We start from the raw sequence: 25869 nt of genomic DNA, 5'->3' as shown, positions 1-25869 counted from the left end.
TCCTTGAACCCTGTGTGGACTTAAGAGTGCAGTCTGTTCTACCCATTTTATTTATATCTATGGTGCTAACCCTGCTCTGCAGCATAGCTAAATTAAGTTGTGTGAAAACCTTAAGACACATATTCTAAAGGCATTTTAATATCACTGCAAGGAGTGTACTGCCATAAATGAGTTTCTAGAGCCAGACTAATCTTACATACTAAACATAATGGAACATTTTAAAGCAAACAGTGCCGTTTTCTCCCCTTATTCAATAAAAACAACTTTATGTTTTCAGTTGAAGAATCATTTGATGGACAAACCAAACCAGAAATCGAGTGTCAATGGTCAGGTAAGAAACCTGCTTGCAATTCGCTGCAATCACTCATATCCGGCACGTAACTGAAAGGTTGTAGTTCAAATCCATGAACTGACTAGGTGAAAAATCCATCTGTGCCCTTGAGCAAGGCACTTAACCCTAATTGAACCTGTATGTCTCTCTGGATAAGACTGAGCGTCTGCTAAATAACAAATGTAAATATCCAGAATAACTTGGTACATAAAATGTAGGGTAAGAGAGTCTAGGCAAGACAGGTTTTATTGAGCATTTAAGCATTGATCAGGATTTACAACAATCAAAAGTTCATCTGTCTCAAACCACGTACATGTACACGCCTGTTTGGTCGACACAGGGTACAACTGGTCAAATATTGACAATGGAGTCACATTACCCTGTGCACACAAAAAAAAAAAATTCTTCTCTACAGTACCTTCAAAGAAAATACAGACCTTAACAAGAACAAAATCTTCATCTGTGCCTCAAAGTTGTAAATAACTACCATAACCAACCACTCAGGACAGGTGCAGTAGACTTAGTGGCTTAGGTCCTTTCTATCGGCAGTGAAATTTAGGAGGAAGCAAAGAAATATTTTGTTCCATGATTTCATCGCCAGTAGGCATCAGACACAACCTCTTAATAAACCCTAGTAGCAATATGAGTGGGAGACAGACCAGAGGAGGCTGATGGGGGAGCTATAGGAGGAAGCGCTCATTGTAATGGCTGGAATGGAATTACTGGAACGGAGTCAAACGGGGTTTGATACGGTTCTATTCCAGACATTGAGCCCATCCTCCTATAGCTCCCCCCACAGCCTCCATTGGGACACACTGGCCGTGGGGTGTGCCCCCCTTTGCTGCCTTGAAGCTGGAATGTAGAATACTGACACTGAATGGGTTACTGCTGCGTCAAGATCCCCATGATGCTTAGAACTGGCATGTCCTGTCTAGCAGATGGAAATCGCTGAACAGTAATACTCACAACCGTGAAAAGATTCACATCCCTCATACAGCTGGAGAAATGGTAGATCAACTGATTATGGGGTTTATGAAGCAAAGGCAGCCCAATGTTACTGTTCTCAGATGATATTCTGAGGGGAACAAAACGTATGGGAGTTGGCCTGAGGCCTGGCCATATATCAAAGGGACTGAATCGCTTCACAGTGGCCATAACACTGGACTCCATGGGACAGACCTGGAGTCAGTGTTCAGCCGGCATATTTTTTGTTGTCGTACTTTTCCTATTGAAAAGCAATATCCCAAGTATAAACACAAGGGTAAAAAAAAGAATAATAATTTGCACAGGTGTTTTTGGGGGGAGGGGGGGGGGGCAACTGCAAACTTCAAGGAGTAGGGCTTTTGATGAGTTGGTCTGATGGTGCCCTATGATGTCATTGACCTCCCGGCTTGCTTGAGGAACAATACTGGTGCAATAGAGAACAAAAGAGGAAAGCGCCCCCGTTACGTAAATCAGGTGTTAAATGAGGTGAAAATTAGATTGGAGTAGGACTTTAAAGCATAATATAATAATAAGGATGGGGAATTAATGAATAAACAGACCCAAGCTCAGTACTGACGGGCCTGAGTGTGAGGGAGAGGTAAGTCTTGTCCTTAGTGTAGGCCATAGGACTCAGACCGGTGAGGGATCACAGACTTAGTAAGACAAGAGAACAGAAATCACACACACTCGCTCAGTCCCATTAGAGAATATTCTCTATATTTCTCCCTCTCAACCACACACACACTAAATAAACATAGTTGAGCTTTACAGATATGTACAAAATGTGCCTGAAAGTCTTCCCTCCAATTAGAATCAAGCATCCGGTTTGATGAAGAGGGCAGAAAAGGCAAAGGCCAGGAACATGATCCCACCAATGATTGTAACTGAGGAGGAGAGAAAAACAGTCCATAACACAATTCTGATGACTACTACATGTATTACAGTATAGGCTATGATGACCACTTGACCAGGAACACTGAAAAGAAGAAAATAAAACATTACCAGTTCTGACAGAAATCTTCTGTGCAATCATCCTTCCTCCAACCACAGCCAGTCCTGTGCACAGACAGTGCCCCAGAGTACCACCCACCGCCACTCCAAAAGGATCCTGAGACAGAGCATTGGTTTATGACATCTTTAACATTCTCACAGAACCAAAAAGCATGACAGTACAGTAGAAAAAACACACAACAATAATTCCCTAACAATATAATTCCTTTTGAGTATACACAGCAACAGTAACTCTTCATCCTGACCATAATCATTAACTGACTTTGCATCCACTGCCACACCTAAGCATTATAGCCTTGGTTTGAAGTCAGTGTAACATTTGCCAGAATGTCCCATTTTGACTAGGCAAGCAGACAGACTCGACAGTGGCTCTGTCAGGACTCACCTCCTGGGCACCCAGGATGATGGTGGTGAGCTGAGAGCGGTCTCCCCACTCTGCCAGGAAGGTGAGGGTAAAGGCCTGGATGAACACAGGCGAGATGAAGCTGTGCCACTTCCTCTGAGGATGGCTTGATCCTGAGCCCGACTCCACATCTGCAGCCCCATTTAGCAGCTTAGACATCTGCCGCTATAGGAAATAGGAATACAAGCCAAACATTGAATCCCTAGAACAAGATACAGCAGGGTAATATGAAAATGCATAACAATATGCAAATGTAGGTATGGGCCGTGTGTGTGTGTGTGTGTGTGTGTGTGTGTGTGTGTGTGTGTGTGTGTGTGTGTACAGACCTCCTCATCCTTCTTTTTAATATCAGCCTGCACCTCCTCCAGCTCCTCCTGACCCTCGTCTGGACTCATCTTCAGCCCCTCTCTCAGCATGCGCACACCAAAGATGGCGAACAGAGCCGTAGACACGTAGTATGTGTAGATCCTGGGGATGATGGTGGTGGCATAACCAAACATCACTGATAAAAACACAAAGACAAAGAACAGGCAAGGTGACGGCCCTGTAGTCTGTACAGATCCAAATATTCAGACAAACATTCGGACAAATCCAGGATTCATCAGTGGTACCTCCACTAATTGGGATACATTAATGAACTTAGAAGCCATGTCACATCCATTCTAATCACAGGAGGCTTTCTGCATAGGAAAGTGTTTTTTTCAGGCCGCCTACGTCCAAACATTAAAACAAATATTTTTTAAATGAAAATAATTGTTGGGATTGTAAAGCTTTCCGTGTAAACTTAAACAAACAACTCAAACTTTGTTTAAGTTTATGAAATAAAGTATGTAGAAAAGATAATGGACCTAGATATTTTTAAATAAAAGATAATATTTGATAACTAACAATCACCAAAATAAAAGCTAGGCATTCAAGAGTATTTTGGTCATGGCATGAGGCCCCCCATTGATGTGAATGTGTGTGTCATTCAGATAGAGTAAGACATGGCAAATTGTGTAGAATTTCAGGAAATTTGCTATAAAACTGAATTTCTTTCTCTCAGCCTCAAAGCAAAATATGTATAATTACAGGAAATTAGCAAACTGCAACATTGTATCTCCGCCACATGGCAAAATGTGTAGAATTGCATAAAATTAGCTTTAAAACAGCAACATTGGATCACTGCAGAAAACAGGAAGGCCTCTAAATTGTTGTCACCTACTACACCATCGACCATGCCCACCACTTACAGTTGAAGTCGGAAGTTTACATACAGCCTAACATATTTATACTTAGTTTTTCACAATTCCTGACATTTAATCCTAGTAAAAATTCCCTGTCTTAGGTCAGTTAGGATCACCACTTTATTTTAAGAATGTGAAATGTCAGAATCATAGGAGAGAGAGAATGATTTATTTCAGCATTTTTCTTTCTTTCATCACATACCCAGTGGGTCAGAAGTTTACATACACTCAAATAGTATTGGGTAGCATTGCCTTTAAATTGTTTAACTTGGGTCAAACGTTTCAGGTAGCCTTCCACAAGCTTCCCACAATAAGTTGGGTGAATGTTGCCCCATTCCTCCTGACAGAGCTGGTGTAACGGAGTCAGGTTTGTAGGTCTCCTTGCTCTTACACACTTTTTCAGTTCTGCCCACAAATGTTCTATATGATTGCAGTCAGGGTTTGTGATGGCCACTCCAATACCTTGACTTTGTTGTCCTTAAGCCATTTTGCCACAACTTTTGAAGAATTGCTTGGGGTCATTGTCCATTTGGAAGACCCATTTGCGACCAACCTTTAACTTCCTGACTGAGGTCTTGAGATGTTGCTTCAATATGTCCACATAATTTTCCTCCCTCACGATGCCATCTATTTTGTGCACCAGTCCCTCCTGCAGCAAAGCACCCCCACAACATGATGCTGCCACCCCCGGGCTTCACGGTTGGGATGGTGATCTTCAGCAAACATAACAATGGTCATTATGGCCAAACAGTTCTATTTTTGTTTCATCAGACCAGAGGACATTTCTCCAAAGGTACGATCTTTGTCCCCATGTGCAGTTGCAAACTGTAGTCTGGCATTTTTAAAGGCGGTTTTGGAGCAGTGGCTTCTTCTTTGCTGAGCGGTCTTTCAGGTTATGTCGATGTAGCACTCGTTTTACTGTGGATGTAGATACTTTTGTACCCGTTTCCTCCAGCAACTTCACACGGCCCTTTGCTGTTGTTCTGGGATTGATTTGCACTTTTCGCACCAAGTCCGTTCATCTCTAGGAGACAGAACGCATCTCCTTCCTGAGCGGTATGGCGGCTGCGTGGTCCCATGGTGTTTATACTTGCGTACTATTGTTTGTACAGATGAACATGGTACCTTCAGGCATTTGGAAATTGCTCCCAAGGATGAACCAGACTTGTCGAGGTCTACAATTTTTTTCTGAGGTCTTGGCTGATTTCTTTAGATTTTCCCATGATGTCAAGCAAAGAGGTACTGAGTTTGAAGGTAGGCCTTGAAATACATCCACAGGTACACCTCCAATTGACTCAAATGATGTCAATTAGCCTATCAGAAGCCATGACGTTATTTTCTGGAATTTCCCAAGCTGTTTAAAGGCACAGTCAACTTAGTGTATGTAAACATCTGACCCACTGGAATTGTGATAGTGAATGATAAGTGAAATAATCTGTCTGTAAACAATTGTTGGAAAAATTACTTGTGTCATGCACAAAGTTGATGTCCTAAACGACTTGCCAAAACTATAGTTTGTTAACAAGAAATGTGTGGAGTGGTTGGAAAACGAGTTTTAATGACTCCAACCTAAGTGTACGTAAACTCCCGACTTCAACTGTATACCCCATTTTGAACCAGAACCCCGCCCCCAGGATCATCAGAACCCCCCCCCCAGGATCATCAGCCCCCCCCATCTCATCCACTAACCCGAGATGCAGGTCATAAAGCCAAGGGCTAGCATTGCCCCCAACAGCACGGTGAGGCGGTTGTAGCGCATTGCCATGATGGCAGCGATGAAGAACGTCTTGTCTCCCAGCTCAGAGACAATGATGACAGAGATGGCAGCTACAAAGGCATGGATGAAGCCCAGGTTCTCGGATTTGCTGGAGTCATTTCCACTGACCTCGGGGCCAATGGCATGAGCAGTAGGTGCTTTCTGTTGAAGGGGGAAACAAATGTCACTTGAGGTCCAGAACAGGTTGGCCATGAAAACCATGTTATGATTTGTATGTCCACATACTGTATCTTGGAATGTGTAAAGGCTGTCTAATTGAAGCGGGTAGTCAAGTCACGTAGAGGGAGTGGCACAATAATACTTGTTAGCTATGAGAATCAATTACTTCCCTCATTGCCAGTTCAACTTCCTGACTTGGGCTCGTGACATGGACATAACGCGGAACTGAACACCACACGAGCTAGAAAGGAACAGCCAGCTAACGTTAGCTATGTCGACCCTAAAACGTGTACCTCGAAATGAGGTCAGTGACTAGGGGAATATATACTGGTGGCGGTGACGTTGCTTTGGCTAGCTAGTTAGCATTAGCTATCTATGTGGAATGCTTTCGAGTTGCTAACCATAGTTAGCTAGTATGCTACCGTTAGCATACATGCGAAACATCGGTGTATTGCATTTGATTAATGATTGCTAGCTAACTACCTCTTGTGGCGTTTGTTCTTGGACATGTTTGTTTTCCTCCTGGATCCCAGCAACTCCGACCGACAGCAACACCGCGACAGCCATGGGCAGCAGGACGCATATCACACTTCTGTTAGCCCTTCCATCCCTTACGCCGGCCAGGAGAAGCATTTCAGCGAAACGTGCAGATTGTGTTAAAATGCTGATAATACGGGCAATTTGTAGTAGCGTAGCTATGTGTTAAATTTTTTTTTTAAATACTGCCCCCCGACTGCATGAATTACTCGGTATAATGAGCTGTAAACGGCCTAACTACATAGCTAGCTAGTAAAGGCAATCTGTCCCTCACTGACTGATCAAACTCATACGGTATGTGAAGTTTTTACCTGAAAGACAAGTACAAACCACTTATGTGATTGGACCGCTGAAAGGAGGGCGTGTATGTAATGTCCCTACGTACCTACTCTGCAGTACTGTCATTGGCTATTTCAACGTTCAATTTTTAGATGTCATGGAAAATGTCACTAGAGATGCTTGCAAACCCATGTTAGTCAGACAACATTCGAATTTCTCCTAAAATTAAGAAAACATATATTTAATCATTGGGATCTGTTTATGCATGGGATAGTGCTTCTGTCCAAGGCAGAGGGACTGTCACGCGTTGTGTACTTCTCATTATCTGTATTTGTAAATCCCTCTACCTGTATAGAGATCATCAAGAACTTTCTTGACTTCATCTGGAAAAATAAATCTTACAAACGGAAAAAAGTCAGTCCTCTCAAATATATCAGCTGAAGGAGGTCTGGAAGTGTTGGATTTTGTTTACATAAATAACACTTTCAAGATCGATTGGTTGAAAAGATGTTTGGTCAATACAGAATCAATTTGGCATTTCATTCCAAACAATGTGTTTAATAAATTGGGAGGTCTTACATTTTTACTGAAATGTAATTATATTCCTGAAAGATTACCCGCTAAATTGTCTAGGTTTCACCAACAAGCTTTAATGTCCTGGAAAATATGTTTCCTGCACATTTTTTCAGACATAACTTTAAGGAATAAGTCATTGTTCTACCCTAGCTGACATGAGAGGAATATTGACATTGTTTTTGATGTTTTTGACAACAGTGTTAATATTCTTGCATATGAACAATTTATAACATTGAATGAGTTTCCAATACCTTTCAGAGAGTTTATTTCTGTGATCGAAGCCTTTTCCAGTGGTCTAACTACACTAATAAACTCATCTTAGCTTTGGTGATGATCACAAAGCGTATCCAGAACTCAGTTTGGAAGGAATGGACTTACTTGAGAAATCTTGTTGTAATAAATACATAAGACACATGTTCCATTCACGGAACCAACTAACGCCTAGAGGCACATGTTCCATTCACGGAACCAACTAACGCCTAGAGACACATGTTCCATTCACGGAACCAACTAACGCCTAGAGGCACATGTTCCATTCACGGAACCAACTAACGCCTAGAGGCACATGTTCCATTCACGGAACCAACTAACGCCTAGAGGCACATGTTCCATTCACGGAACCAACTAACGCCTAGAGGCACATGTTCCATTCACGGAACCAACTAACGCCTAGAGGCACATGTTCCATTCACGGAACCAACTAACGCCTAGAGGCACATGTTCCATTCACGGAACCAACTAACGCCTAGAGGCACATGTTCCATTCACGGAACCAACTAACGCCTAGAGGCACATGTTCCATTCACGGAACCAACTAACGCCTAGAGGCACATGTTCCATTCACGGAACCAACTAACGCCTAGAGGCACATGTTCCATTCACGGAACCAACTAACGCCTAGAGGCACATGTTCCATTCACGGAACCAACTAACGCCTAGAGGCACATGTTCCATTCACGGAACCAACTAACGCCTAGAGGCCCATGTTCCATTCACGGAACCAACTAACGCCTAGAGGCACATGTTCCATTCACGGAACCAACTAACGCCTAGAGGCACATGTTCCATTCACGGAACCAACTAACGCCTAGAGGCACATGTTCCATTCACGGAACCAACTAACGCCTAGAGGCACATGTTCCATTCACGGAACCAACTAACGCCTAGAGGCACATGTTCCATTCACGGAACCAACTAACGCCTAGAGGCACATGTTCCATTCACGGAACCAACTAACGCCTAGAGGCACATGTTCCATTCACGGAACCAACTAACGCCTAGAGGCACATGTTCCATTCACGGAACCAACTAACGCCTAGAGGCACATGTTCCATTCACGGAACCAACTAACGCCTAGAGGCACATGTTCCATTCACGGATCCAACTAACGCCTAGAGGCACATGTTCCATTCACGGAACCAACTAACGCCTAGAGGCACATGTTCCATTCACGGAACCAACTAACGCCTAGAGGCACATGTTCCATTCACGGAACCAACTAACGCCTAGAGGCACATGTTCCATTCACGGAACCAACTAACGCCTAGAGGCACATGTTCCATTCACGGAACCAACTAACGCCTAGAGGCACATGTTCCATTCACGGAACCAACTAACGCCTAGAGGCACATGTTCCATTCACGGAACCAACTAACGCCTAGAGGCACATGTTCCATTCACGGAACCAACTAACGCCTAGAGGCACATTTTCCATTCACGGAACCAACTAACGCCTAGAGGCACATTTTCCATTCACGGAACCAACTAACGCCTAGAGGCACATTTTTCTGGAACGCGCTTATTCCTGGCATTATCTGGAAAAAAGCTTGGTTGATGCCTTACAAATATTGTATACCAAACAAATTTAAGGAAGTGCACTTTAAGATTCTACATAAGATATATCCATGTAATTCTACGTTGTCCAAATTTGTAGCTATTGATGATATCTGCGTTTTCTGCAAAAAAATGGGAAAATCTGACCCACTCGTTCTATGAATGTAAATCTGTGATAGAATTTTGGGAAAACCTTGCAGAATACATATTTACTGTTTTGAACCCTACCCATGTTTTTTATACACAAACAAAAGTTCCAGAATTCTATACCAAAATTACAAATATTTTTGATTGAATTTAATCATCTCGTTAAGACATTATCCCTATTTCTGAGTGTTTACAATTGCATTAGAATTGTCGCTCTTTAAAAAAAAAAGTTTTATACATTGATATATTTTTTAGTATTTTCTTGTTTATACCTGTGTTTTGTTTTATTATACATGTTTGATGTAGCGATGTAAGTTGTTGATCATTTTGTATTATGAATTTTAAAAATAAAGGAAAAATATATATATATATATATATATATATATATATATATATATATATATATATATATATATATATATAAATACTTGCAAACCCTTGAAGGAGTGTGTTCAGCATGACAGAACGGTGAGCAATGTTGTATGAACGACTACTGAACGACCAGTTAAATAACATTGTGGTTGTAACGTATGCTGCAGGCATAGTCGTGGGAAGTAGGGATGCTGAGCAAGCGTTCAAAATCTGTGCATTGTGCCCTTGGGCTGAATATAATAAATATAATTCCCTTCTCCAGACTGCCAATCATCTGTGCTCTAAAGCACCTCTCACTTACATGGCTCTTTCAGATATCTAAATTCTTATTAGCCAATGCCCTTCACCTGATCCTTCTCACAGGTATTGCAGCTCCAAAGTAGTCTACAAGTGAAGACAGACTCATCACGGATGCAACGGCGCGCCTCCTTCTTATCAAATTACGAGGCACATATTGACAAGAAGTTAGAAGAACGGTCTACATTTACTTTTTCAGCCAACAAGATGAGTAAGGAACAGCAAAAGCACTAGCCTATGTCAATCTACTATATCCCATAGTACAAAAGTTTACCTATTCTATTGGTCAGCTTGTCCTTCTGTGTGAGAAGGACAAGCTGGGACTGTTGTGGGACGCGATAGATCCAAATTAATACAACCACCCTTTTAAAAGCTATGAGGCTGATGCAACAGATCAGAACGTTTAGCTTAAAATGTTGATAAACTGTTAGGCTATTTCTTCACATTATAATCACAGCAATGTGCACACGGCAGTAAGCGCAAATGTTCCAAAATGCAATTAGTGGGAAAACACAGTTCTCAAAAGTGCACTGCAAATGCTAGCGGTTTCATATGACCTAGATGAAAATATCCTTCAGAAATGTAGGAAGATGTAAAGACACATCCACAAGCATGGGTTCAAATCCAATTTTATTGGTCACATACACATGGTTAGCAGATGTTAATGCAAGTGTAGTGAAATGCTCGTGCTTCTAGTTCTGACAGTGCAGTAATATCTAACAAGTAATCTTACAAATTCAAAACGACTATCTTATACACACAAATGTAAAGGGATGAATAATAATATGTACATGTAAATATATGGATGAGCGATGGCCGTGCGACATAGGCAAGATGCAGTAGATGGTATAGAATACAGTATATACATATGAGATGAGTAATGTAGGATATGTAGACTTTATACAAGTGGCGTGGGGGGTCGTTTTCCTTGATCTTTTGTCCTTGACCCTCTGGAGAGCCTTGCGGTTATGGGTGGCGCAGTTGCCGTACCAGGTAGTGATACAGCCCGACAGGATGCTCTTGATTGTGCATCTGTAAAAGTTTGTGTGTTTTAGGTGACAAGACAAATTTCTTCCATCTCCTGAGGTTGAAGAGGCGCTGTTGCGCCTTCTTCACCACACTGCCTGTGTGGGTGGACCATTTCAGTTTGTCCGTGATGTGTACGCCGAGGAACTTAACTTTCCACCTTCCCCTTTTCCACCTGTCCCGTCGATGTGGATGGGGGGGATGCTCCCTCTGCTGTTTCCTGAAGTCTACGATTGTTTTGTTGACGTTGAGTGAGAGGTTATTTTCCTGACACCACACTCCGAGGGCCCTCACCTCCCTGTAGGCCATCTCGTTGTTGTTGGTAATCAAGCCTACCACTGTAGTGTTGTCTGCAAACTGGATGATTGAGTTGGAGGCGTGCATGGCCACACAGTCGTGGGTGAACAGGGAGTACAGGAGAGGGCTGAGAACGCACCCTTGTGGGGCCCCAGTGTTGAGGATCAGCGTGGTGGAGATATTGTTTCCTACCTTCACCACTTGGGGGCGGCCCGTCAGAATCTGTAATCTGTGATTGACTGTAGACCCTGCCACATACGTCTCATGTTTGAGCCGTTGAATTGCGACCTTACTTGTCTCTATACAGATGCTTTGCTTGTTTGATTGCCTTGCGGAGGGAATAGCTACACTGTTTGTATTCGGTCATGTTTCGAGTCGCCTTGCCCTGATTAAAAGCGGTGGTTTGCGCTTTTAGTTTTGCACAAATGCTGCCATAAATCCACGGTTTCTGGTTAGGGAAGGTTTTAATAGTCACAGTGGGTACAACATCACCGATGCATTTGCTAGTAAACTTGCTCACTGAGTCAGCGTATACATCAATGTTGTTGTCTGAGGCTACCCGGAACATATCCCAGTCCACGTGATCAAAGCAATCTTGAAGTGTGGAATCCGATTGGTCAGACCAGCATGGGATAGACCTGAGCACAGGCGTTTCCTGTTTTAGTTTCTGTATATAGGCTGGGAGCAACAAAATTGAGTCATGGTCAGATTTGCCGAAGGGAGGGCAGGGGAGGGCTTTGTATACATTGCGGAAGTTAGAGTAGCAATGGTTGAGAATGCTACCTGCCTGTGTCATGCATTCGATATGCTGATAGAATTTAGGAAGACTTGTTGACTTAATTTCCTGTATGTCGTTATGATCACACCATGAGTTTTTAACCATAAGGCATACACCCCCGCCCTTCTTCTTACCAGAGAGTTGTTTGTTTCTGTCGACGCGATGTGTGAAGAAACCGGGTGGCTGTACCGACTCTGACAACATATCCAGAGTGAGCCATGTTTCCGTGAAACAGAGAATCTTACAATCTCTGATGTCTCTCTGTAATGCAACTCGAGCCCTAATTTCGTCTACCTTGTTGTCTAGAGATTGGACATTGGCGAGTAATATGCTCGGAAGCGGTGTAAGGTCTGCTTGCCTTCTCAGTCTGACCAGTAGGCCGCTCCGTCTGCCTCTCCTGCGGCGACCGATTTGTTTTGGGTCAGCCTCTGGGATAAGATCCAATGTCCAGGGTGGAAGTCGGTTAAAAGGATCCGCTTCGGGAAAGTCGTATTCCTGGTTGTAATGTTGGTAAGTTGACATCACTTTTATATCCAATAGTTCTTCCCTGCTGTATGTAATAGCACTTGAGATTTTCTGGGCTAACAATGTAAGAAATAATACATGAAAAAAGGACCTAAGGACCTGAATCGAGACGACCATCTCTGTCGGTGCCAGCAAGATTGTGTCTTTGGATGCTGGACAATTAAAGAAAGTTGAGAACATGAGAGAAATATTGGTTTCAATGGCATAGGAAGTGTTTATAATACAATCCCCTTAACATTCCTATGTTTGGAACACAGTAAGACATGCCTCATAAAATGAAAAAATTTCCAGGTTTTAAACAATTACCTTTTATGGTTAAAGAGTTTCAAAATGTTGACTGCCTCCTCTCAGATTGCAAGGTGGGTGATTTTGCAGTGCGCAACAGGCACTGGCCTTTCTCTCCTATCTGAATGAACAGTGCCTCAAGTACACTACCCTTCAAAAGTTTGACGTCGCTTAAAAATGTCCTTATTTTTTTAATTATTATTTTTTTTAAAATTTTTTGTCCATTTAAAATAACATAAAAATTGATCAGAACTACAGTGTAGATATTGTTAATGTTGTAAATTATTATTGTAGCTGGAAACAGCTGACTTTTTATGGAATATCTACATAGGCGTACAGAGGCCCATTATCAGCAACCATCACTCCTGTGTTCCAATGGCATGTTGTGTTAGCTAATCCAAGTTTGTTATTTTAAAAGGCTAATTGATCATCATAAAACCCTTTTGCAATTATGTTAGCACAGCCTAAAACTGTTGTTCTGATTAAAGAAGCAATAAAACTGGCCTTCTTTAGACCAGTTGAGTATCTGGAGCATTTGTGGGTTCGATTACAGGCTCAAAATGGCCAGAAACAAATATCTTTCTTCTGAAACTCATCAGTCTCTTCTTGTTCTGAGAAATTAAGGCTATTCCATGTGAGAAATTGCCAATGAAGAACTGAAGATCCCGTACAACGCTGTGTACTACTCTCTTCACAGAACAGCGCAAACTGGTTCTAACCAGAATAGAAAGAGTGGGAGGCCCCGGTTCACAATTGAGCAAGAGTACAAGTACATTAGTGTCTAGTTTGAGAAACATACGCATCACAAGTCCTCAACTGGCAGCTTCATTAAATAGCAACCGCAAAACACCAGTCTCAACATCAACAGTGAAGAGGCGACTCTGGGATAATGGCCTTCTAGGCAGAGTTCCTCTTTCCAGTGTCTGTGGTCTTTTGCCCATCTTAAACTTTTACTTTAAACTTTTTCTTTGCAACTCTGCCTAGAAGGCCAGCATTCCGGAGTTGCCTCTTCACTGTTGAGACTGGTGTTTTGCGGGTACTATGTAAATCAATGTTGAGTCAATGGGTCAATGTAAATCGAACTCACAAATGCTGATTTTCCAGATACTCAACTAGTCTAAAGGAGGACAGTTTTATTGCTTCTTTAATCAGGACAACAGCTATCAGCTGTGCTAAAATAATTGCATAATGGTTTTCTAATAATCAATCAGCCTTTTAAAATTATAAACTTGGATTAGCTAACACAACGTGCTATTGGAACACAGGAGTTGTCACGTCCTGACCTTAGTTCATTTTTTATGTCTCTGTTTTAGTTTGGTCACTGCGCGAGTTGGGGTGGGCATTCTATGTTTTGTAGTCTAGGTTTTGTATTTCTATTTGTTTGGCCTGGTATGGTTCCCAATCAGAGGCAGCTGGCAATCGTTGTCTCTGATTGAGAACCATACTTAGGCAGCCTCTTTTCCCACTATGGGTGTGGGTAGTTGTTTTCTGTTTTTGTGTGTCTGCACCAGACAGAACTGTTTTGTTTGAGCTGCTTTGTTGGTTTTTGGTTTTAGAGTTCAGTTTCTTTATTAAATCTACCATGAACACCTACCACACTGCACCTTGGTCCTCTTCACCTTCTTCCACCTATGACAACCATTACAGGAGTGAAGGTTGCTGATAATGGGCCTCTGTATGCCTACGTAGATATTCCATAAATAATCAGCCGTTTCCAGCTACAGTAGTCATTTACAACATTAACAATGTCTACACTGTATTTCTGATCAATTTGATGTTATTTTAATGGACAAAAAATGTGCTTTTCAAAAACAAGGAAATGTCTAAGAGACCCCAAACTTTTGAACGGTAGTGTATGTAAATGTAATATTTGTTTTTGAATTTTTATACATTTGCTAAAATGTCTAAACTGTTTTTGCTTTGTCATAATGCGGTATTGTGTGTAGATGAGGGGAAAAAACAATTGAATACATTTTAAAATAAGGCTGTAATGTAACAAAATGTAGAAAAGGCTAAGGATTCTGAATACTTTCTGAATGTACTGTATGCTTGCAGTAGTTTGTATTGCATTCTATGTATACTAGCTATTTGTGTAAATGTAACCGGTCTTTATTTCTGCAGGTACTATAGTGGCCATGCTGGAAATTACAACGCGGTCTTGACCAATAAGATAAGAAGAGAAGAGACTCTCTGTCTTGGTCAATGGTATATACCTCCTCCCCTATCCTCTCTACCATTCCTCTCTCACTACTTCTCTTCCTCTCCCTGCTCTCTTCATCCTCCCCTTTGTCCTTTAATTTCCCCTTTCTCCTTTATACTGTACCTCTGTCTTAGACTTGAACTCTGTGTGGTGGATGAATCAGAATTAGTTGAGTAACATAAGTAATTAAGATGTCATATCTGCATAATATTATGTGATATGTTTTATTAGAATGTATTTCCAATACTCTAGTGTTGGCAGTTGCATTTCTTCCCTCAGCTTGGGCTTAGTCACTTGGGGCCCAGAGAGGGGAGAGGTCAGGCTTGTCTTTTACATGTCTCTGGTGCTATGCAGAATATCAGAAAGGGAAGAGGTCAGGATGGAACATTATCTTCATGTGTGAATGTATCTGTTAAACCATGTGAAGGGATGGTGTGATTAAGGGGGAACCAATTACTTGTCTCCACAATGTCTGTGCACAAGTCACTGCCCTCGGTGAGCTTGTCCAGGAGTGGGGTCAAGAGGGGGTTCACTTGAGATGGGAGTATCTAGAGTTGACAATTGAGTTATGCCATTGGATGAGGTAATGGTTCTGTGCTATAAAGTACGAGGAATGAGATTAATGAGACTAAACTGAACGATAATGTATAGCGAATGCTATCTGGCTATAGGATACTCCTCTCTCTCTCTCTCTCTCTCAAGTAAAAGTTTTCCTTTGTGAACTGTTCCTAAGATCTGCGGTTCGTCATGTAAGTTGAGAGGGTTGTATCTTGGCTATAAAAGATCTTTGTACTTTTCTGATGTCACTTCCAATGGTTCATTAGAAATGGTGCATCATTATTATAACTCTGACTTTGAAGTTTGTAACTCTCCTCATTTGGTAAAGCAGAAATAAGCCACCACGGATGTCACCAGTGCTTCGTTCACACTGCACTCCCAGGGCCATGTGGAGTTTGCACCTGTAAAGTCTTTGTTCGTGTCTACTCAGTATGTCCCCATATCATTGAGAAGGGGGTTGTCATGGACACTGATGTCCACATGTATGGCAGCAGCCCCACCCTCAGGTGCACGGCCCGTGGAATCCCCACCCCCGCACACATCCAATGGCAGTGGATGTCCAGAGAGGACTGCCCAATCATCTTCCAGTAAGTCTCACATTCTGTGTGTGCACGTGTGCGTAACCTCACTATGATGCTCCTCAGTCATTGTCAACAGGTTTTTGATTCTGTGGAGGAAAAACAGCATTCTAGATGTTGATCAAAACATGAACTTGTTTTGGCTGGGGGCAGTATTGAGTAGCTTGGATGAATCGGGTGCCCAGAGTAAACTGCCTACTACTCAGGCCCAGTTGCTAATATATGCATAGTATTAGATATAATACTATTGGACAGAAAACACTCTGAAGTTTTAAAACTGTTTGAATGATGTCTGTGAGTGTAACAGAACTCATATGGCAGGCAAAAACCTGAGAAAAAATCCAACCAGGAAGTGGGAAATCTGAGGTTTGTAGTTTTTCAACTCTTTGACTATTGAATATACCGTGTTGATGGGGTCAACTTGCACTTCCCAAGGCTTCCACTAGATGTCAACAGTCTTTAGAACCTTGTTTGATGCATCTACTGTGAAGGAGGAGGGAATGAGTCAGAGGTCTGGCAGAGTGGCATGAGCTGACCACCGGAGTTCACGTGAGAGGTTGCTTGAGTGCCATTGCATTTCTGAAGACAAAGGAATTCTCCGGTTGGAACATTATTGAAGATTTATGATAACATCGTTTGACATGTTTCTACGAACTGTAATAACTTTTGGGATTTTTCGTCTGAACTAAGCGATCGCGCATTGAGCATTTGGATTACTGAGCTAAACGCGCAAACAAAAAGGAGGTATTTGGACATAAAGACTTTATATCGAACAAATCAAACATTTATTGTGGAACTGGGATTCCTGGGTGTGCATTCTGATGAAGAACATCAAAGGTAAGTGAATATTTATAATGCTGATTTCTGTTGATTCCACAACCAGGCGGATATCTGTATGGCTTGATTTGTTGTCCGAGCGCTGTACTCAGATTATTGCATGGTGTGCTTTTTCGGTAAAGCTTATTTTAAATCTGACACAGCGGTTGGATTAAGGAGAAGTGTATCTATAATTCCATGCATAATAGTTGTATCTTTTATCAATGTTATGAGTATTTCTGTAAATTGATGTGGCTCTCTGCAAAATCACCGGATGATTTGGAACTACTGAACGTAACTCGCCAATGTATTCTCCGATTTTTGTATATAAATATGAACTTTATCGAACAAAACATGTATTGTGTAACATGAAGTCCTATGAGTGTCATCTGATGAAGATCATCAAAGGTTAGTGATTCATTTATCTCTTTCTGCTTTTTGACTCCTCTCTTTGGCTGGAAAAATTGCTGTTTTTCTCTGACTAGGTGCAGGCCTAACATAATCGTTCGGTGTGCTTTCGTCGTAAAGCCTTTTTGAAATCGCACACTGTGGTGGGATTAACAAGTTTATCTTTAAAATGGTGTAAAATACTTCTATGTTTGAGGAATTGTAATTATGAGATTTCTGTTTGAATTTGGCGCCCTGCACTTTCACTGGCTGTTATATCGATCCCGTTAGCGGAATTCAAGCCATAAGAAGTTTTAACAGAGACAATGAATGTGCCCTCTGACCTGCACCAGTTAAGTGGATATGATTCATACTTCTCACAATAAGTTGCATGCATAGTTTAACACCAGGGTGAGTTAGACTGAGAAATACATGAAGACCAAGCTTATCTTTGTTTTTTATTTGACTTACCTTTATTTTACCAGGAAAGTCAGTTAAGAACAAATTCTTATTTACAATGACTGCCTACCCCAGCCAAACCCTAACCCAGACGACGCTGAGCCAATTGTGCGCCGCCCATGGGACTCCCAATCACGGCTGGTTGTGATACAGCCTGGAATCGAACCAGGATCTGTAGTGGTGCCTCTAGCACTGAGATTCAGTGCTTTAGACCGCTGCACCACTCGGGAGTGTTTGTATGATGTATGTGTTTTCCATATGATCCCAGTACTCTGTGTGGCTTAGCCTTGTATTCAAAATAACTGAGTATCTTGGGAAGATTGTGATTGGGTAGAGCTGGAGTTTAAGAATGGGTTGTGATTAGTAAATGGGCCCCTCAGGTATGCAGTAACGTGAGGATTGTTGATAGTGGTTGCAGTGTATGGTCCAGTCCACAGCACATACCATCAGTAAGGCCTTATCTTCAGCCTGCACATCCAAGCACTTTGTCAGTCCTGGTCAGGGTTTCCTGTTCCTAGTGCAATACTGTCTAAAGGCTTCTTCCTCCATCATCCCTACCACCATCACAACAATCATCTCTGGCTCCCCGTTTTACAGATCATTTACATGTTCAGCTCTTTCTCTCTGTCAATTTCTATGCTACTCTTTTCTCCTGCTCCTTTGTTTGCGTTCTGGTCTCTACTGTAGTGGTATGTGTTTGTTGACGTTCCTACCCACTCCAGTCTGTAAATAAATGACATAACTCTCCTGAAATAATAATCTGAGAAAAGGGACCAATAGACCAGCGACCTACATATTGTACATGTATTTATAAAGATCCTTGTCATCTTTTTACATTTGTGTGTGAATGTTTATGTACAGGGATGTGCTTATATGGATCTTCTGTGTCTGATTATAGCAGTGTGTCAGTTAAGTGATCTTGGTTTTGTCCTGCAGGTCAGGAGTGGTGAACTCTGGGGTCAAGCTGGAGGGCTGTATCAAATGGAGGGACATCAGGAATAACACAGGGCAGAAGAATCCTATCGATGGAATTAGCGTGAACACAGATCACTTTCACAAGGTCAACACCATTCCTTCCTCTAAGTGATCTCAGTCATTTGTGATATCAATGAATCATTAAAATAACAGTATAGCTCATGTTTATCTGCAGACTGTGTTCTCTAAAGATCCAGAAAGCCAAGATCCACGCCCTCTACAGATGCCTGACTTCTAACAAAGCGAGACAAGATTCAAGAATCATCCTTTTCCATTTGACATGTAAGCTTCCTTTTGTGTCTTCTGTTCTTTTGGAGGGGCAGGTGCTCAAAGTGACGCCCCCCCCCAATAATCAAATAGTCCTGTACCCACATTTATGCATATATATTAGCATAGGCCTTTATTTTCTGCAAACTCACACTCATCAAGATGGCTAGCTATGCTTTTGGAACAATCTAAATGAGCTAGTTTGATGGGCAATTCATTTAAATAACCAGAGAGAACATACTAAAAGTGAATTAAAAATGTAATAATAAAAAATGCCTCTAATCTGAAGGTGCACTTTTCTCAAAGGAGGGCAAAAGGGCAGGTGCTCAGAACCCTTAGACCTCTATCTATGCATGTGCCTGATCGTGCATTAGAACACCTCATGATTGTGTGTGTGCTTGTGCATGTGATTATTGACTCTACAGTTGGTGTTTAGCTGAGTGTGTCTCTGTCCCAGTAGCCCATTGAGCAGGACCAGGTTATTCTGAGATGTAAGGCAGACCGGCTGATCTATGGAAAGCTAGCCTGGTTCCGTGTGGGGAATGTGTCTGACCGAGAGCAGGTCCCAGCCATGCAGCGCTGTCAGGCACTGTTCCTGTCCCAGAGGCCCCTATCCCAGGCTGTCCTGTCTGGCCTGCAGGGCACCAACGTCACACTGGAGCTGCCCCTAACCGTGTCTCGGGGGGGATCAGGGGGTATACGCCTGCCAGGTGGAGAACATCAAGACTGGGGAGAGGACCTGCCTCCACCGACACCTCACCCTCAGAGGTACGGATCTGTACCTGGACCATATTTATCAATCAAATCCTCCACAATTACTTGGACCACTCTAACAGGTCCTTAACCAAAGTTATTTCATGGGCACCACATATTTCCAGATCTAGTCTAGTGTTTGGGAGAATCTTTAGTATTTTCTACTTGTTTTTGTAGCTCTCGAGGCAGTGAGGATCCTGAACAATTTGACAGACCAGAGTGAATGTCGGTGCCACGACCATGCTAATATGTGAGCTGACCGGGACACCCACCCCGACAGTGACGTGGACCAAACACAACCAAAAATTGGTGGAGGGCTCAGGTAAGGGGGTAACCCAATGCTTAATAATACCACTTCTGTCAGGAGGAAGGGGTCAAAATTCACCCAACTTATTGTGGGAAGCTTGTGGAAGGCTACCTGAAACGTTTGAGCCAAGTTAAACAATTTAAAGGCAATGCTACCAAATACTAATTGTTTATGTAAACTTCTGACCCACTGGGAATGTGATGAAAGAAATAAAATATGAAATCATTCTCTCTACTATTATTCTGACATTTCACATTAAAATAAAGTGGTTTGTTGGGAGTGGGCATCTTTACTATTATCTGAGGTTTATTTTACCTCTGACCCACAATGTGCCAAGAAGTAAAGCTGAGAATGTTCTGACTATTTATTGCAACCCACCATTAAGATGAGTTCAAAGAACAGAATCGCTGCATAACCTTGAGGATGTCTCGGAGCATGTAATTGCACACACACTCCTGTAACCGTGCATTCGCACTACCACAGCAGTCAGAGCTGCTGATGACCGTGGATCTGTTAAAGAGGATAGAGGTGCTTCCCTAGGAGTGTGTAAGTGTTCTTGAATGAATATTTGTACTCAATCAACAACCGCACTCTGTTTAATTATAGCATACCGGAGGAAATGTTTTGCAGCTTAAGAGCTCGTTTTCCACTTCCACACAAACTACTGTGGAGTAAATATACAGCATCAAAACTCTCATCCGTCCGTTAGTCGGAACTCTGAGCCGTAATTCTGCAGGATCTAGTAGGTCCGTTTTATGGGTTTCAGGCAACTGTATGCAGTTCCACTCATTGACTATAGATGCCTCTGTACCTCTGCTGTTTTAATGGAAAACACACATCTACTGTACATGCCTTACTCTGGTCCTGTGAGGAACTGGTGTGCATTTTATAGTGTACATGCATGCATGCGTGTCTGTGAACCCGTGTGTGTCTGTCGGTCTGTGATTATGTCAGAATTCCGGTAATGTCTATAGTTTGGTAAAATACTAAAAGAAAAGCTGCAAATGTGTCGATGCAAATGTGTTTGTTGGTCAGTGGCTTAAAAAGTACCCAATAGTCATACTTGAGTAAAAGTAAAGATACCTTAATAGAAAATGAAGTGAAAGTCATCCAGTAAAATACTACTTGAGAAAAAGTATAAGTATTTGGTCTTAAATATACGTAAGTAAATGAATAATAAAGATTCCTTATATTAAGCAAACCAGACGGCACAATCCTTTAATTTTTTAATATATTTTTTTACAGATAGCCAGGGGCACATTCTGACATAATTTACAAACAAAGCATTTATGTTTAGTGAGTCTGCCAGATCAGAGTCATTAGGAATGACCAGGGATGTTCTCTTGATAAGTGTGTGCATTGGACCATTTCCTGTCCTGCTAAGCAAGACTGTGAAGCAACACAAACGTAGGCACAGACACATGCATGCACACATGGGGGGGGGCACTTTTCGGTAATCCAACCAGCTGAAAATATGCGTTGGTACTAAATTAATGAGATTCCAGATTAGTTGGTGTCTGAGACAGTATTACGGATGACAAACTGTATCTTGGAAAGTCTACACATTGTAGTTATCAGATTCACATGGAATTGTTGTGCAATTTAAATGTTTAAATATGAAACTATTTGTGAAAAGATTAAATGTAATTTAGCTTCTTAATGAGAGAACGGTTTGTCATAGAGTAAACAATGCTCAACTCAGTGGCTCTGCCCATGTGAACAGACATTGGTTATAAGCTATGAAACACGCCCTTCTCTCTCCTCCTAAAATGTAACTTTCTGTTCCGAGAACATTAGGGAGACAGTCCTATGTTAAAATGATTCAGATAGTAAGCTGTTCCAAGGATGTGTGGACTTGAGGTACCCACGTTGAAAGGACAAAGATCACCTACAGAACTACGCCAACCTCAGCAAGCATCTAACGACATTCACATCGATTTTCAATATGAAGGTGACGACCTACACCCCGGAAGGATGAGTTTCGACTATACCAGCCAGAATATAGCATGAGCTTAAAAGCATGGCAACTTGGTATGAATTTTGCACTCTTATTCATTCCAGAAGTGATACCTTCTACCACACAACAACGATACTACAACTCATCCAGTATACCACCAGAGACACTCTTCAAAGGACAAGGAAGATCTCTGTTGGGCAACACGGCCTTCCATCTACAACCAACCTATTGAAGCGCAGCTCCGACTAAATATTTATTGCATTTTCCTTTTCCAAATGGCCGGTAATTTAGAATGCATAAGATTCTGTATTTACGGTAGCATAGCTTCTCCCTTTGTTACTCAGTCTTCCTGCTCTTTCATTCAAGCCCAACCCCCTCTCTTTGTGTAACCAGCCATCGTAGCTGTTCCGTCCACCAGGGCCGTTTTCTTTATGACAATTTGTAATCCATGTATGATTAATTCCTTTATGTAATTCTGTGTGATTAGTTAGGTATTTAGTAAATAAATAATTAAACCAAATGTTTTATTGCTGATTCAACTTGTTAACCAGGGTTTGTGAAGAATTTACAACTTTCAGATGAGACTAAATCAGGTGAGGATTAAATAATGATTGCTACTGATGTAAAATATTACCAGGTCTTTAAGAGTTTATTCAGAAGATAACAGCTCTATAAACATTATTTTGTGGTGCCCCGACTTTCTAGTTAATTACATTAACCTGGTTAGCTTAATCAGGTAATATTAATTACAGAAATTATTTTATAGGAATGCATGTAATTTCACTTAATCCGGCATAGCCAAAGACACAACACGACACTACCCCAACTCTGGCCGACAGCTCTGCACCCCCTGCAGCAACTGGCCCAAGCCCCCCCAGCTTCTCCTTTACCCAAATCCAGACAGCTGATGTTCTGAAAAAGCTGCAAAATCTGGATCCCTACAAATCAGCTTGGCTAGACAATCTGGACCCTCTCTTCCTAAAATTATCTGCCACCATTGTTGCAACCCCTATTACTAGTCTGTTCAACGTCTCTTTCGTGTCGTTTGAGATTTCTACAGATTGGCTAGCTGGCGCGGTCATCCCCCTCTTCAAAGGGGGAGACACTCTAGCCACAAACTGTTACAGACCAATATCCATCCTGCCCTACCTTTCTAATGTCTTCGAAAGCCAAGTTAACAAACAGATCACCCACCATTTCGATTCCTGCCGTACCTTTTCCGCTATGCAATCCAGTTTCTGAGCTGGTCACGGGTGCACCTCAGCCACACAAGGTCCTAAACGATATCATAACCGCCATCGATAAAAGACAGTACTGTGCAGCCGTCTTCATCGGCCTGGCCAAGGCTTTCAACTCTGTCTCACTGCATTCTTATAGGCGGACTCAACGGCCTTGGTTTCTCTAGTGACTGCCTTGTCTGGTTCACCAACTACTTCTCAGACAGAGTTCAGTGTGTCAAATCGGAGGGCCTGTTGTCCGGACCTCTGGCAGTCTCTATGGGGGTGCCACAGAGTTCAATACTCGGGCTGACTCTCTTCTCTGTGTATATCAATGTCACTCTTTACTGCATGGGATTCTTTGATCCACCACTACACAGGTGACACTTCTGTATACTTCTGGCCCTTCTTTGGACATTGTGTTAACTTCATTGAGATAGGGGGCAGTATTTTGACGTCCTGATAAAAAGCATGCCCATAGTAAATTGCCTGTTACTCAGGCCCAGAAGCTAGGATATGCATATAATTGGTAGATGTGGATAGAAAACACTCTAATGTTTCTAAAACTGTTCAAATAATGTCTGTGTATAACAAAACTGATATTTACATTTACATTTAAGTCATTTAGCAGACGCTCTTATCCAGAGCGACTTACAAATTGGTGCTTTCACCTTATGACATCCAGTGGAACAGCCACTTTACAATAGTGCATCTAGGTCTTTTAAGGGGGGAGGGGGAGAAGGATTACTTTATCCTATCCTAGGTATTCCTTAAAGAGGTGGGGTTTCAGGTGTCTCCGGAAGGTGGTGATTGACTCCGCTGTCCTGGCGTCGTGAGGGAGTTTGTTCCACCATTGGGGGGCCAGAGCAGCGAACAGTTTTGACTGGGCTGAGCGGGAACTGTACTTCCTCAGTGGTAGGGAGGCGAGCAGGCCAGAGGTGGATGAACGCAGTGCCCTTGTTTGGGTGTAGGGCCTGATCAGAGCCTGGAGGTACTGAGGTGCCGTTCCCCTCACAGCTCCGTAGGCAAGCACCATGGTCTTGTAGCGGATGCGAGCTTCAACTGGAAGCCAGTGGAGAGAGCGGAGGAGCGGGGTGACGTGAGAGAACTTGGGAAGGTTGAACACCAGACGGGCTGCGGCGTTCTGGATGAGTTGTAGGGGTTTAATGGCACAGGCAGGGATATGGCAGACAAACCAACCCCCCCAAAACATGTTCAGCTTACCTCTATTTTCAATGGCTACCACTTTTATTATAAGGCAAAGTCCTCCCATATTGCAGTTCCTAGGGCTTGCACTAGATGTCAACAGTCTTTGAAAAGAGTTTCAGGTTGGTTTTTGGAAAAATTAGCCAGAAATTGTAGTTTTTCTAGGTGGTTCCCATTTTGGCTGTAGTGTTTCCAAGCGCGTGGAAGAGCGCATTCTTTGGTATTTTTCTCCGGTAAAGACAATAACGATTCTCCGTCTTAAGTTTGAAAATGTATTTACGTATTAGGGTACCTAAGGTTTGATTATAAACGTTGATTGACTTGTTTGAAAAGTTTATTAGTGTTTGGGATTAATTTTGGATGTACTTTGATGGAGGGAAACCGGTGGATTATTTACTGAAGCACGCCGGCTAAACTGAGTTATGATAAAAAGAAGGACTTTGTCAAACAAAAGGACCATTTGTGATGTAACTGGGAACTTGTGGAGTGCCAACAGAAGATCATCAAAGGTAAGGCTTTTATTATATCGCTATTTCTGACTTTCGTGTCACACTTGCCTGGTTGAAATATGTTTTCAATGGTTTTGTATGTGGGGCGCTGTCCTCAGATAACCGCATGGTTTGCTTTCGCCATAAAGCCTTTTTGAAATCTGACACAGCGGCTGGATTAATAAGAAGTTAAGCTTTATTTTGATGTATTACACTTGTGATTTTATGAAAGTTAAATATTTATAATACTGTAATTTGAATTTCGAGCTCTGCAATTTCACCGGATGTTGTCGAGGTGTCCCGCTGCCAATGACTGAAACGAATTACAAAAATCACTGATGCTGGAGACTTATCTCCCTCACTTTAAGCATCACCTGTCAGAGCAGCTTACCGATCGCTACAGCTGTACACAGCCAATCTGTAAATAGCCCATCCAACTACCTACCTCATCCCCATATTTGTTTTTGTGCTCTTTTGCACACCAGTATTTCTACATGCACATCTTCATCTGCACATCTATCACTTCCAGTGTTATATGCTAAATTGTAATTACTTTGCCGCTATTGGCTTATTTATTGCCTTACCTCCTTACTTCATTTGCACACACTGTACACAGATTTTTCTATTGTGTTGACTGTACGTTTGTTTATCCCATGTGTAACTCTGTTGTTTTTGTCACACTGCTTTACAACTGGCCAGGTCGCAGTTGTAAATGAGAACTTGTTCTCAACTTGCCTACCTGGTTAAATAAAGGTGATATAAAACATTTTAAAAATAAAATAAATACAATTTAAAATGTAACGAGTACTTTTGGGTGTCAGGGAAAGTGTATGGAGTAAAAAGTATATTTTCTTTAGG

The 25869-nt window shown here is 42.0% G+C and overlaps 2 protein-coding genes across 6 annotated transcripts in view; one reads left to right on the top strand and one right to left on the bottom strand.

Moving 5' to 3' along the window:
* Positions 1-551: 551 nt before the first annotated feature.
* Positions 552-6737, bottom strand: LOC115108536 (putative divalent cation/proton antiporter TMEM165). The gene is made up of 6 exons (XM_029633005.2): positions 6375-6737; positions 5645-5873; positions 3056-3231; positions 2712-2894; positions 2318-2423; positions 552-2199 (listed from the first exon to the last, which is right to left on the bottom strand). The coding sequence occupies exons 1-6, from the start codon at positions 6522-6524 to the stop codon at positions 2129-2131; spliced, it is 915 nt and encodes a 304-aa protein (XP_029488865.1). The 5' UTR covers positions 6525-6737; the 3' UTR covers positions 552-2128.
* Positions 6738-9680: 2943 nt separating this feature from the next.
* Positions 9681-25869, top strand: part of LOC115107423 (vascular endothelial growth factor receptor 2-like) — a 47122-nt gene continuing 30933 nt past the window's right edge. The window contains exons 1-7 of one of the 5 annotated variants that reach the window (XM_065009125.1): positions 9681-12543; positions 14965-16188; positions 18778-18901; positions 18992-19098; positions 19544-19851; positions 20014-20158; positions 22205-22610. In XM_065009125.1, coding sequence (XP_064865197.1) covers positions 16064-16188; positions 18778-18901; positions 18992-19054 — 312 coding nt within the window. In that variant the 5' untranslated portion in view covers positions 9681-12543; positions 14965-16063 and the 3' untranslated portion in view covers positions 19055-19098; positions 19544-19851; positions 20014-20158; positions 22205-22610. The other 4 variants (XM_065009122.1, XM_065009124.1, XM_065009123.1 and 1 more) reach the window with 4 other exon arrangements.

This window comes from Oncorhynchus nerka, linkage group LG24, assembly GCF_034236695.1.
Source record: "Oncorhynchus nerka isolate Pitt River linkage group LG24, Oner_Uvic_2.0, whole genome shotgun sequence".
NCBI lineage: Eukaryota > Metazoa > Chordata > Actinopteri > Salmoniformes > Salmonidae > Oncorhynchus > Oncorhynchus nerka.
The sequence above is the reverse complement of the archived record's forward strand: the minus strand, read 5'-3'. Positions and strand labels throughout refer to the sequence as shown.